Below are 14,677 nucleotides of genomic sequence, written 5' to 3'. Positions count from 1 at the left end.
AAAAAAAAAAAAAAAAAAATAAATCAGATTAATTTTCAACACAAAAACGTCCGATTATGAAAATATCAGTCCAGAGTCACTAATTTAATTTTAATATATTTAATAATTCAAAATATTAACAATATTAACAAATCGTTAAAATAGAAAACTATCACCTTGAAAAACAAAGTTGTAAATATATAAATTAAATAAAAAAATTTGTTTTGTTTATGGATTATTTCTAAAATCTTAATTCTCGCATATTTTAACATATTAACTCATTGTAACTCATAGATAAAACAAAAGATTGTTTCTTCTGTTTTATATTTATTTAAAATGTCTACAATTTTGTTATAGTGTTGAAATAGAAACAAATATTTTTTTGCATGCATATTTTAATTTATTAATTCAGTTTTTTTTTTAGATAATTTGTTAATTGATTAATAGATTCTGTCATAAATCAAATGGGTTTTTTTTATATTTAAACATTTTTGTTTTAAATTTTAACAAATTTATTTCAATTTTTTTTATAGTCATGAAACAAAATAATTAAAAAATTAAATAAAAGTACTTTCTTGAATATTGTAACATATTAATGTACATATTTACAATTTATGAGTATTACTAATAAATTGTTTTTATTGAATTATTCTGTTTTCAAATATTTCAAAAATATAATCTTTATTTTCACATAAATGCTGAAATATTTTAAAATTATTAATTTATGAGTATAAACTATTAACGATGTTTGTTTAATATTTCATTCATAGTTTTGGAAAACATTTTTATAAGAAAAAATAATAATATACAGCAATACCTCGCATAGTCCGGATAAACGGTTTCTCCAATATCTCGGACTATGTGGAACCGGATTAATTGAAGACTACAAACCCGCATAAAAAGTGACTTGACAGCGAAAAAAATAATTATCTGTAATAGTTTTTTAGAATTTATTTTTATTTTGATCATTTTAAATTTTGTTTCTTTTGAAATTTTCAAAACCGGTTAATAGTGAATCCGGAGTGATCGAAGCCGGACTATGCAAGTATAAAATATTTGTTTGTAGTATAATATCAATAATCAATGGTATCAAAGAATTATCTTTAAATTCCAGATTTTCATTCAAAAATGATTATATTTTTATAATATTACAACAATTAAAGTAATTAGAAAAAGTAAACTTTATATAATTTGTTTGTATTTAATATATAATTTGTAAGACAAAAATATAAGTATTTATGATTTTTTCAAAGTAGTTAAAAAAATTATAAAATAAGAATTTTAAATTATTGTTATTCTACAAATTACATAAAAAGTTTGTTTTATCAATAATTGTTCTAGAATTGATCGTTTTTACTAAAAAATATTTAAATTAAGCATGTAATAAAAATGCATTGATGCAGTTTAAATTAATAATGTTTGTCATTGCTGTTATGAAAATTGTATGCGCGCCAAATACGAAACGAAAGCCTCGCTCCGCTTGAAACTAATTACCACACAATGCTCATAGCAATAATAATTTCACTAATTCCTTTAATTTGTCCATCGATTTGGTATGCAGTCGGCAAAACGCAGAAACAAAACAAAGAAAGACAAAAAAAGAGTTTCACTTTCTTCCAAACGAAATTGAAATGCAGAGCTTTTGCCGGCACGGAGTATTACGCCATGGACTTACCCGTTGGGCTCGAAGGAAGAGGTCTCTGTACGTTTGTGCAAACAAGGAACCACTCTGACCGCGGACATCTTTTGCCACTCGAGACAGGACGACGAGGATCATCAAACACACTACACCTTTTGCACCCGACATTTTCTACGGCAAACACTTACCTAACGCAATCCAATCAATCTAAAGTATCGCTCACCCCGATCAAAAATAATATTTCTCTATATATATATATACAAGTGCTTGAGGATGTTAGTAAATGTCTTTACATAATAATTTAAGGAACGTGTGCGTTACGACCTGGTCGGTTCAGGTTGATTTGTTGACTAATGATTTGGAAAAAATTCCATGTGGTTGCACATCGGGACGTCGTTGACGGGAGAAGTCATTTAGTGGGGCCAAAAATACGGTGCTGGAGTGGAAGGAACAACGGACAACCTTCCCAAACACTTTCACCTATCCACCAAAAAGTCACCAACCTGATAAGCGAATTGCAGAAATCGTAGACAGGACCAAATATTTCGCAATACGTATTAAGACGACTTCACAATTCGTGCCATTCGTATATTTAATATACATATTTTGAGTAATAATCATAAAAAAAAAAATTTGTTGGTACAAAACAAATATTATAAAACCCAGTATTTTTTTTTTATTTATATTAAGTAATTAAAATGTATTATTCACTAATTTTGAGTAATTTATGCTAATGTTATTTCGTTTCAACTAAATTATTAGCTGTTCACCAAAATACCTATTGTATTATGCAGAATTATACATTTTACTGAAGGGCACATATAAAAATTTCAGAATTTGATCTATTTTTAATTTATTTTTTTTACTTAATATTTTACGGCAATATTTTTGGAACAAATGATAATTTTTAAGATATTTCTTAGTCTTAGAAGCTATACGTAGTATTACAATCTTTATTTATACGAGTGACAAGAATTTTATAACATATCCATGGCTTTGATAGTTTAGAGCCAACATTTCTCATCAAAAGAGCCGCATGTGGCTTCAGAGCCGCGAATTTCCGACCTCTGTTCTACCTAACCTATATGTTGTTTAACCAATCTAAAGTAAACTCACCTAATTTTGGACCAGGGATGAAGTCGTGGTACTCTATGATTCCTAGATACGCATACCTCTCAGCTTCTTCATCAACATCCAGGATTGGGAATCTGGTATTTCTCACTTAGCGAAGATCATCCTTAAAACATGTCTTGTATGTACCATCTCTGCGTTCTTTAACATTGAACCAATGAAAGTTTCTGGTTCTAGCAATCCCCATTCTTCCATCTCGTGCTTTTTCTTAACTCAACTGCAACATTTCAAGAAATAATACTTTGGGCTGTCATCTTCTTCACTATATAAACATTTTGCATCCACCTTCTTGGTCTATGCACTTTGAAGTGCAAGTACTAATCACTAATGATCAGCATTTTGTATGCTCCTTCTTGTACGGTCCATTATGAAGTACATGTACTTTCCAAAACATCTACCTGCAGTATCTGTAGAAAGATTGCTACGGGTTGTCATCTTTTTCAGAAGAGCAGTATTTTGGATGCTCCTTCTTGTACTGTCCATTTTGAAGTGTAGATACTTACCAAAACACCCACGTGCAGCATCTGCATAAATAATGCTACGGGCTGTCAACTTCTTCTTAGAAGCAGCATTTTAACATTTTGAATCCGGCTTCTTGAACTATCCACTAGGAAGTGCAGGTACTTACCGAAGCATCCATTACCTCACCTAACCTAATTTGATCAAATTAATTTTAAATTAATCTAATTAAACTTTTCCATAAATAAACAAATATATTAATATGAAAAAACATAATTATGCGAAACTTTAAATTTAAAAGAAAGCTACTATAAAAAAAAACTTGATTTTTTATAACAAAATGACCTTGGTTTATATTAGTCTGTTGTGCGAACGAGGAAAATGAGTTAGTTTTTGTTTCTTGAGCGTGTCTTAAATTATGATATTGTTTTAAACTGGTCTTTGTCATTCTTCAATTTAATTACTTGTTTTATTTCAAAAGTTACGTAAGGAAGTGTAAATTTTTATTACGAGAAAATAACGGTTTATTGCTCTATGTTAATATATACATTTATAAGAAACATTCACTAACAAAAAATAAACTTTTTATTCAATTTTTCAACTGATTTATGAAGATTTTATTAAAGAATAGAAATATTGTTATAATATCCCGACTATATCGAAATCCCGACAGTGTCTTTTATTATTATAAATTTCTGCAATAACATTTTTATGGTAGTCGGGATTTTGATATAGTCGGGATTTTCATTGTCGAGATTATGGTAGTCGGGATTTCGATATAGTCAGGATTTTGATTGTCGGGATTATGGTAATCGAAATTTTGACATAGTCGGGATTTTAAGTGTCGGAACTTTAATACAGTCGGGATTTTGAACGTCGGGATTTCAATAGACGGTCTTTTGGTTGTCGGGATTGCGATATAGAATTCTCAAAAATATATTATTATTGATCTTCGCGTTTCAAGGACAAATTAGATTAATGGAAATGACAAAACAATATTTTGCCACAATAAAAGTTTTGAACGCACTATTGCATTGTGACCCAATATGCAAATATCACATCAATTTCATCATTTTTTTTATTAAACTTAATTTATTTGTCATTGGTGACATACATTTATTATTTGTTTTGCAAATTAATTTTTAAGCATTAATAAAAGAATCCATATATTACAATATAAATTTCAAGAAAAATTAAAATATTTCTTTAATAAATATAATCCAATACTATAAGTTTTCTTTGATTATCTTATATATAAATACAATTTTTCAAATTTTCTTTATAATTAATTTATAAATCAGGCTTGGTAAGTGCTTTACTTGACAAGTAACGCATAGTTTTATTAGAACACTTGTAGAAGTAATCAATTATAAATTACTTGTCTAGTCTCATGTACCAAGTAACTCGAAAACAGTTAAATTCATTACATTTATTCAAAACAAAAGTTTAAGTTCCAAAATAAATATCACATTTGATCGTTAATTGAAAATGTCGTAATTATTGGATTTCAATTAATTTCATCATGTCCAGATACCTTTTACAGATATTCAAATGTGCGTTACAAAATATTTCGACTGACGTCAAATTTACATCATTTTTCGGGACTTTCTTCCTATTTTTATTTTGCAAAACTCCGTTCGCAGATATAAATATAATTAATTAATTTTATTACTTAATTGTTATTTTTTTTTATTTAGAAATTTTCATTTTAATTGATTCTATATATTTGAATATCAGCTGTTGCCAAGCGTGAAGATGTAAGGATTACTTTCGTCAGGACATCGGATGTCCGTGAAATTATGATAATTCATGATTGGAGTTTTCCTTCCTACTGGCTGCAACATCCCATTCCAAATACCCAAAGCCACTGTAATTAAAAAAAAGATTAAATTCATACATATATTGAATATTTTACAACAATTTTATAAAGAAATTGATTAATAGTTGTAGAAATTGATTTTTTTTAGAATTAGTCATAAACCGCAAAATCATTCAACCGTATTTAGTTTAATTATACATAAACTGTTAAGACTTAAGCAACTATAAAAAAAAGTCATCTATATTTATTGGTTTTGTAATTCTATAATTATATTTATAGCAATACATAGGTAATGATTTCCGCCAATGTTTGAAACCGGACTAATCGAGGACTTTAAAACAGTATGAAAATAGGAGACAACTTTTATAGAATTTACTTTTATTTTAAATTAAATTTTTTGTTAGTTTTCAAAATTACAAACCGTACAATAGTGAATCCGCACTGATCGAAGCGAAACTATGCAAGGAATTGCTATATCTGTATTATTCAATCAATTCTTGATGACCCAATTTACTTATTATATGGAAATGACCATAAATCTTTCAATATTTTTCTATCTCAACTTATGAATCATCATTAACTGAAGATAATTTAAGACTGATGACGTCAAATGTAATATATATTAGTTAAAATAAAGTTGGTGCTCACTTAACCTACATCCTTTAAATGCAGTTCGATAATACGTACAAATACCCGAATTGACGTACAATGATTTCATATGTACAATCAATAATACTCGCATTTATAAATAACACGTGTTCGTTGAATTTATAAATCTTTTGACAGATGACAGTTGACGTTTCGATTGTCAACATTAAACAACTTTCTATTTTTTTTTAACTTCGATTAAATGCGATGATAATTTGTAATATTATTTTTTATTTTATTTGAACGCTCGTAAATATGGATTAAAGAAATTATGTCAATAAATAATGATTTTGTTATTAAATTACAGTCAGTAACAGTTTGCGTTGACATTTTTGACAGTTGACATTTCGATTAGCAAAAAATTATGTATCATAATAAAAAGAAAGTAATGCAATAATCCTATTTTTAGTCTATGTGAATTAATATTCAAGGTCAGTAAAGTCATTGTTAACTTAACGAACATCTCTTAAACGTATTTCGATAATACGTACTAATGATCGAATTAACATACTCATATTTGTACGGACGTATAATGATGTTATTATGTTTGTGTCTCTTGACACACTGTGTATTATAAATTCATTTATTTGTATGAGAATGTATCATTGGATTTACGTACATTCGCTTAAAGTACAAAAAATGAATATGAAAATGAATGTTAAGTTAAGACTGTGTAAAATGATTGATATGAATTATTACGTATAGCGCCCCCTTTTTGGCTGAAGTGGAAGCAATCTGCAGAGAGGTAGGAGAGATCAAAATCATTATCGGTTTTCAAAGGAATGCTCATGTTAATCGTCAAAATTTGCGGCACGACGCTAAAATCATCTCTTTGAAATTCCTTTCTGCTTGCAATTTCCACATCCTTATTCTGCCACCTCTGGATGAAATGTCTATACTTTGCCCTATTCTTCTGATGTAGTACACCGAAGACACAAGAGCATTCAGCAGAGTGTGTCAAGTAACATTCCGCTGGTTTATTTCTGATCCTCTTCAAAGCAAAAGTATCTGAAAAAAACAATTCTATTATTTGTCAACAAAACATATTTCTTTGTCTTACCCATAGATGGTATTAAATTAACTATAGTTCTTGGTAAATTATCCCTGATTGTCCTTAACACTTGCACAATATGATCTTCATGCTTGGAAAGTTCTTGCTCCATGTTTGAAGATCGGCAAATTCGGCTGCAGAAATCATTGGGACCAATCATAATGGTTATTAACTGAAATCAGTACTACAGTTACTACGATATACACAAAATAAAATTTGACAGATTGTCAATCAATTGCGTACTTTCCAATCATTGTTTCTGTCAATCCTAGGATCGTACAAGATTCTGGTGACAAGAACCTTAGCCATGTAAGGTGTATCTTGAGAAACGGCACCACCTTCCGCCACGTTGAATTGAGATGATCGCTGCGTCGTGATCGAAGAGTAAGTTGTAGAGAAACCGACTAAATTGGGATTGAACACCTTCAGAAGATTCGGAACGGTGATGTACTGTCGCCACGTGCCAACTCCACCTACGTTGTTTACATAACAATAATGCGATGCAATTTACATGCGGAATGTTATGGGTTTAGAAAGTGATTTCATTAGACATATGCTATTTCGGAAAACCGGATTGAACATATTTAAATTAAATCATTCCCAAATTACAATTTTGTTTCTAATTAGTTGTAGAAATATATGTATTTCTTGGAAACTGTCCATTGATCACGAAGAATCATTCACCTCGGTGATTTATTTGTAAGTTAATAGTACGGGTCACCTAAAACGTACTATCCAAGACACATGTTGCCTAACTTTCTATAAAATCTAGCGTGAAGACTATAAACACCACACGGTGTTTTATTTCATATTAATATTTTAGAATTTAATTTCATAATAGAAAATTACCCATTTTATGTTTTCGAAGTAAAAGTTACACATTTTTTGCATAACTTAGAATATTCATTAATTATTTAATAGAAGCCGAAATTAGTTTTTTCACCTTTTTTTCTTATTCTTTCTGATAATTGAGTTTTCGGAGCAGAGTTTTAAATTGAGAATAAATATTTGTTCGAGTACTGAATTGTTTGAAAAAAATATCCACTATCAATATCAAAATGGTTTAATCCTTTATAAAAATAATTCATTTATCCAAGAAAATGTGTATATTTTTTCAGGAAAATAAAGTCTGTTCGGAAACCGAAATTATGTTAGATGAAAGAATATTTGTTTTTTGGTATTTATATTTAGGAAACCAGTTGTTGGAGAACAGAGATTCTATTTGTTCGAGAACCGAAATTATACTTGTTCGAGAACCGAAGTTCTACGATATATTTAATGTTTAGTAATGCTAAACTAGATGATTGTTTATTTTGTATTTATATTTATATTTAGAAAACGAGATGTTTGAGAAACGAAATTCGACAATACTTGCAATATTTAGATTATTGCATTTTTATGTTGCATCTATAGTTAAGAAACGAGGTATTCGAGTAACGAAATTCTACTTGATGGAAAACCGAAATTATACTTGTTGGAGAACCGAAATTCTTCTTGTTGGAGAACCGAGATTCTACTTGTTCGAGAACCGAAAATATACTTGTTCGAGTACCGAAATTCGACGATACTCTTAATATTTAGATTATTGCTTTTTTATGTTGTATCTATAGTTAAGAAACCAGGTTTTCGAGTACCGAAATTCTACTTGTTCGAGATCCAAAATTCTTCTTCAAGAACCAAAATTCTACTTGTTCGTGAACCGAAATTCTACTTATTCGAGAACCGAAATTATATTTGTTCTAGTACCGCAATTCTATTTAAACTATTTGATCCTAATAAATGTCACGTAGAAGCTTATCAAGTTGCAACGATCGGTGTCGTAATCTTCGATATACTTAAATTAACATTACACGGAAATTCACAACAAGAAAAAGAACAAAAACAATATCAACTATACGTGCTTTGAATACTAACAACTAACTTCACCGTTGAATAAAACATCCATTAAATTTAACACGAAACAATACATAAAAAAAAAGTAATTCATTCACATCTGCTACTAACTAATAAAAAAAATGAAGAATTTATACGTATAAATAAAAATAATTGTAAGAACAATGAAATTTTACGATTCTTCTTTTATTGTTTATTTCTTGCATAATCGAGGTCGTCGTTAAAATATTTTAATGCATTGCAAGAATTTTTATAGGAATATCCAAAGTTCTCTAAGTAATAATTATTTATCTATATCATAAAGAAAGGACATAATTTGCGGACGTTACACAATTTAGTGTATGCATATTTATATTTTTTTTTATATATAAATCATGGAAACTGACGTTTGTTAAATGCGATGCAAATATTATGCGTTTTAATGGCACAAAAACACCTTCATATGTTTTCAAAATTTATTACTAGATTTTATTAGATCCATTAATTTTATACTTTTAATGCATTTGAATTATGCAATTGGACATTATTTGTTAATTTGCATGTACTTTTCTTTACGTATTAATTTATATCGGTTTTAATTACGAAATTTTAACGTGTTGATTACATATTTATCACAAATTAGTGATAGATTAGCTAATGTAAAGTTAAATATATTAATTAAAAAATATTTTCTTTTACTATGGTTTTTCTTGTATAAGAGAGTCATTTTTACTTCTGAATAAAATTTTGCAAGTGAAAGAAATTACCAATAATAAGACGTAAATTTATGGAACTATTTTTGGAAAGAATATTTATTACTTTTGGACAATGTTCAGTCGATTTTTCTATATAAACTGATTCGTCTTATGGTCTATTGAAATTACCAAGTAACTATTTTTAAAAACTATAAAATATTGAATTATTATTTTATTAATTATTCTTGTAGTATTTTAAATAAATTAATACATTGTGTTTCCATCTATGTTTAATAATATAAATCTACATTTCAAATATGTAACAATACTTCTCTTACATAATTTTAAATTTTTATATATTCAATTAAACTATAATTATCAACATTGTCTCGTATAGTCCGGTTTCGATATGTTCTGATTTACTTTAGTTCAGTTTTCATATTTTCATATAGAAACTAAATTTTAATTGAGTAAAATAAAATACAAAAATTGCTGTAAAGAAAGTTTTTTTTAAACATTAATCGTTTTTTTTTTCCTATACAACTTTTAGTTACTTATTAATACGTTTCCAACAGTACGGATTATTGATCACTTTTCATAGTATTATATAATATTTAAAACTATTAAACTGCATTCTATATGGATTTTAGATTTATGGAATGTACTGGAAATTGAATAGCAACGTCACAAAGCGAAGAATCATGAATGATTTATTACGTACGAAGAGGTCGAACACAATATCCTTTTGTTTGTAACCGACTGTGATTTGAATACGAATCTTATATAGATATTAGTTGATATGCTTTTTTTTGTTTAATACATATTTCTTATACAATTGCTGCAATAAATATTATTATATAAGTTTAATTTCAAATCATTGCAATTGATGTATAAGAATCCATAAAAAACTAATGTTCATATTTATTTTTAAAGAGAGTTATTAAATTAAATGCAATATATATTATACAGTTTCATACAATTTTGTATTGGCAAAGTTTAATTTACGACTAGAGATCATAAAATTGATTGACTATGGTCATGCTATTCTAGGTAATTATTTTAATTGGAAGATCGTGAATACTAGAGTTCAATGAACGATTCATCGTTTGAACTATCACATAATAGCATAAAAATCATTATTCTGAATATTGTTCTCATTGGCGGATTTAGTATTTGAGGAGGCCATAGTTCTTCAAGAGCCAAATTAAGGTTTAAGATTGATTTAAAACACTGTTTCCCAACGTGAGGCAATTTGTTTCATAAGGGAGGCAATTCGAAAATATACAAATCTAGAGTTTAACCGTATGGCGTGTTATGTATATGTTACGTAGGGGACATATGAATTTTGGAATGGAATGTCACAAAAAAGGTTGGGAACCACTGATTAAAAGGTCTAATACGCGCCTCCTGCGCCTACGCAAAAATCCACCACGCATCCATTGGTTATGTCGTTTCATCACATATTGAACATATTTAAATTAGATCATTACAATTTTGTTTCTAATTAGTTGTAGAAATATATGTATTTCTTGAAAACTAACCATTGATTACGAAGAATCATGCACCTCAGTGATTTATTTGTAAGTTAATAGTACGGGTCACCTAAAACGTACTATTATAACTACGTACATTTCATAACAATTCCATAATTTTATCATCGCATAGAATCACTATATGCAGTTCTAGACTTACATGTTATAAAACCTATATATGTTATTTGTACACTTACATAACAATCAAAATCTAAAGATTAAATATTCATTTCTTATAATGTTCTTTAATTCCCTACTATTTTTGCATTAAAAAAACCGTTTTGCAGATTTACATTTTCAAAGTAATTTAAACATTTTATTATAATTAATAAAAAATTTAAATTCAGCAAACATGTTTTTAAATATACAACTAATAATTCGTATCGTATCAAATCGTATGATATCCATGAGCAATGAAACTCCCCATAAATTATTTTAAATTGTACAAATTTGTTTGTCAAAGTATATTTTTTTTATAATTTAATATACAATTAACACATTACATTAATCTATAAAAAAAATAGTAAAATAACAATAATATAAATGTATTTACAATCAACAATTAATATCTTAGTATATTCATTTATAATTCTTATTCAGTATATTTGACCTCAGTAATATAAATGTTAAAGGGCACAACTTTAAAGGTCGACACAGAAATGTCTCTCCTCTAAGCAAAATATTAAATATAAAAACTACAATTCGCAATTTTCAAAGTATCTAAGATAGAAAATTTAAGTTTTTCAACAATTAATTCAAATTAAAATATATTATCATTCAATATTTTCAAAAATTATCATTAAACTTTTAACTTTAAGTAAATACACTTATACTTTAGATTAACGTTCAAATAAATAAAACAAAATCTATAAAAATTCTATTGCATAACATATAAAAATATATGTAAATTTATTGTTTATTTTTATTTATGAGTATTTTTGAAAAAAAAATAATTAATAAATTTGAATTCTTTTTATATAACGACCATAAATTGTTTTAAAAAATAACGTAAAAAAGTAGTTGTAATTACAAGTATGCACATAATTAAATTCATTAAATTTATGTGTACTCAACTTATAAAACAATGTGAAAACTCATGAAATGCATCTAAATATGGTTAATAATTGTATATTTACCTATACTGAAGGATAATCCTCGATTTTCCAGAAATACTTGAGGAAGAGTAGTAGCCAGAAGCCCGAATCCCGCAGTCAAACTGTCTCCAATAGCTCCTACCACATCAATATCCCCAGGTCTCAACTGATGCACACTCTTCGGACGCACAGCACTTCTCGCTCCCCTCAAATCGCAAGGAAATGGCACATCTTCACTAATTTCCGGTTGCAATTTCTGCAACAACAAAAATCAATTAGACTCAAATCCAAACAAAATTCAACTACTTACATTACGTCTTCGCAACTCATCAAAGTTTATACTACTATCCAATAACCTAGTAGACGCAACCTTGAACTTCCTGAACGGCACCAGAAAAGCATCCAGGAAAGTCCTCTGACCATCCGAGCATCCCACAATCAGCAGAAAAACTGCAGCAACTGTAAATTTCCACATGGTTTTTCCCTCTGCGACGAACAAATCACATCTGTGTCATTGCTTTTTTTTTCTCAATTGACTCCGATTAGCGACGAGATCTGAAACGATAGAAACAACAACACTCGTCATCCTTTACTTAACTAGTTTATGCAAAATTAGTTAAATCATTTAACCTCAAGGATTCCCCAAGAGAGGTGCAAATTAGTTTACTATTATTACCGTCTTCGCTTTTTCTTTTTCACTTAATAATACGCATCAAGTCCATTTAACTCGGAACGATCGTCCTATTTCTAAATCGCACTGTACTCGGTATACACTAACTAGCAAAGCAAAGGAGCGAAACTGAAACGTAATTGGTATGTCCAGCTTGTTTATACAAATTTCGAAGGACAATGATCTTCCTTGTCACATATACTCTTTGTATACTAAACTCTTCTCGTCTGCTCTTGGAATGGTTAAATAATGGCGTGCACCGAAACTCGATGGCTTTGCTCGTTTTCCTTCATTTATTTTTAATTATTTTTTTTTACTCGTCTATACTCAGACAACGGGTTTACTTGCAGTATCAATGTCAAATCTTTTAAATTTATTATTCGATATTTTATACAAATTTTATACATACATGTTATAAATGCTGTATTACGTTAATAGCACACTTAAATAACAAATAACCATTACAATTAAGTACACTTATTTATTAAAACCAACACTTACTTTGTATACATTAAATTCTACAATATTCATACACCTACTCTTATATATACTCGTAATAATAATAATAATTAGAACTAAATAAGTGCCAGTACTTAAACTTAATTACGTCCGCAATTAAGTGATTTATTATTTTATTTACTACAAATTCCATATAGATGTGATCTGAATATATGTGTCCTTACTTTAAGATTTATGGCTATATTCTCATATTTATTGTTCGTAAATTCCTTTTAAAGTTTGTAGCTATATTGATGATGTATAATTGTCTTGTCACCCACTAACCTTTTAAGAACACGATGAACTTGGTTGAAAATTGAAGAACGCTGTGCTCTCGATTTTTTTGGAATGAATGTATTTGCGGTTACGCAATAGTCTGCACTTCTTCACTTGCGCTCTATTGAACAATAACTACTCTCATATGCATTATATTATGTGCATTACTTTCCGAATTATCTAATAGAAACTTATGGAGTTCATTATAAGTTCTATATAGCTTAACAATTGTTTCCCATCTAATTATATGCAAATTCTTAAAAAAATATTGTGATTATTATTATTAACATTCATTCTAATTATATGAATTCACTTAAAGTTAAATATATATGTTACGGTAAAACTACGTAGTTAGGTAAATATACACATTTACCAGATTGGTTGGTGAATGTGATTTCAAAATAATAATATAACTTATTCTTATTTTAACTTTAATATACAAGTGTATTATATTTATGTTTATTATTTTTAACGTTTACCTTTATACGCTCGAAAATGTGTACATTTTCCGATAAAAATAGATATATGAATCTAATCTAAAATTTTAACTCAAATTTACCAACTATGTAAACGTGTACATTTACTGATTTTGTATTTTTACCGTAATAAATACACTTCTTTCAACGTTTTGAAACAATTTCAAGGTTTTTGTTTATTGGAATTTATTCCAACTATATATAAAAAATTGTACTGAAAGAAATAAAATCGTTGTAACTAATCTCCATTAATTAGCCTGTAAATAAATAGTTTTAACATTATTTTATGTGAATTTACTTCATCAAACATTAATTTATTTTAAATCACAATTTGTGGTAAGTTTCAATGATAAAATTATTCAAATTTTTCATTTGTACATCAATAATCAAGTACTTGAGAACGAGACTATTGTGTGCATTTTATCCATCGATATAAATGTAGCAATTTTCAGTTTTTATATTTCTTGAAATTTTGCTGTTATCCCCAGTTCTATTTAGATTAATAATATTTAAGAATTTTATTGTAATTTCTATATTTGAAAACGTTTCATTGAATTTCATCAAAAACATTTTAGAATACTCTTTTGTGAATAAGTTGACTACATTAGACAAGTATTCACCATAAAAAGACAGATTAGTTTTTCAATTATGAAAAGAAGTACTAATTGTAAACTATTTTGTTTGTCATTCTTTAATTAATTTAATTATTAATGATAAATAATATACGTAAATAGTAAAATTTTACATAAACATACTTATTTTTTAAAAATAATTAATTTTCAGACTAAACTTAAAATTGTTTTAATTATCAAGATTCTAAAGCATAAAATACAGTAGA

The 14,677-nt window shown here is 27.8% G+C and overlaps 2 protein-coding genes across 4 annotated transcripts in view; both read right to left on the bottom strand.

Moving 5' to 3' along the window:
* LOC108560373 (phospholipase B1, membrane-associated-like) overlaps nucleotides 1-1,940 on the bottom strand; it is an 11,099-nt gene extending 9,159 nt beyond the window's left edge. Inside the window, exon 1 of the mRNA XM_017917893.1 lies at nucleotides 1,655-1,940. Coding sequence (XP_017773382.1) covers nucleotides 1,655-1,786 — 132 coding nt within the window. The 5' untranslated portion in view covers nucleotides 1,787-1,940. The remainder of the gene's footprint in view (nucleotides 1-1,654) is intronic.
* Nucleotides 1,941-4,896: 2,956 nt separating this feature from the next.
* LOC108560369 (phospholipase B1, membrane-associated-like) lies at nucleotides 4,897-13,492 on the bottom strand. 3 transcript variants are annotated; one of them, XM_017917889.1, is made up of 7 exons: nucleotides 13,373-13,492; nucleotides 12,230-12,474; nucleotides 11,962-12,175; nucleotides 6,970-7,199; nucleotides 6,736-6,898; nucleotides 6,375-6,683; nucleotides 4,897-5,075 (listed from the first exon to the last, which is right to left on the bottom strand). In XM_017917889.1, exons 2-7 carry the CDS (start codon nucleotides 12,392-12,394, stop codon nucleotides 4,942-4,944), a joined length of 1,215 nt encoding a protein of 404 aa, XP_017773378.1. In that variant the 5' UTR covers nucleotides 12,395-12,474; nucleotides 13,373-13,492; the 3' UTR covers nucleotides 4,897-4,941. The 3 variants fall into 3 exon arrangements, with proteins under 3 accessions (XP_017773378.1, XP_017773377.1, XP_017773375.1); XM_017917888.1 differs by lacking the exon at nucleotides 13,373-13,492 and adding an exon at nucleotides 12,550-12,856; XM_017917886.1 differs by lacking the exon at nucleotides 13,373-13,492 and adding an exon at nucleotides 12,596-12,855.
* Nucleotides 13,493-14,677: the final 1,185 nt, after the last annotated feature.

This window comes from Nicrophorus vespilloides, unplaced genomic scaffold, assembly GCF_001412225.1.
Source record: "Nicrophorus vespilloides isolate i.1.1-1 unplaced genomic scaffold, Nicve_v1.0, whole genome shotgun sequence".
NCBI lineage: Eukaryota > Metazoa > Arthropoda > Insecta > Coleoptera > Silphidae > Nicrophorus > Nicrophorus vespilloides.
Note: the sequence above shows the minus strand (reverse complement) of the source record. Positions and strands in the feature narration are given on the sequence as shown.

Bases quoted from the DNA above. Each gene is read 5' to 3' on its own strand.
- LOC108560369 (XM_017917889.1), bottom strand. From the start codon at position 12,394: ATGTGGAAATTTACAGTTGCTGCAGTTTTTCTGCTGATTGTGGGATGC. The intron at 7,200-11,961 runs GTAAATATACAA...TAAACAACGTAG, and splicing joins AGGATTATCCTTCAGTATAG to GTGGAGTTGGCACGTGGCGA. The intron at 6,899-6,969 runs GTACGCAATTGA...TACTGATTTCAG, and splicing joins ACAGAAACAATGATTGGAAA to TTAATAACCATTATGATTGG.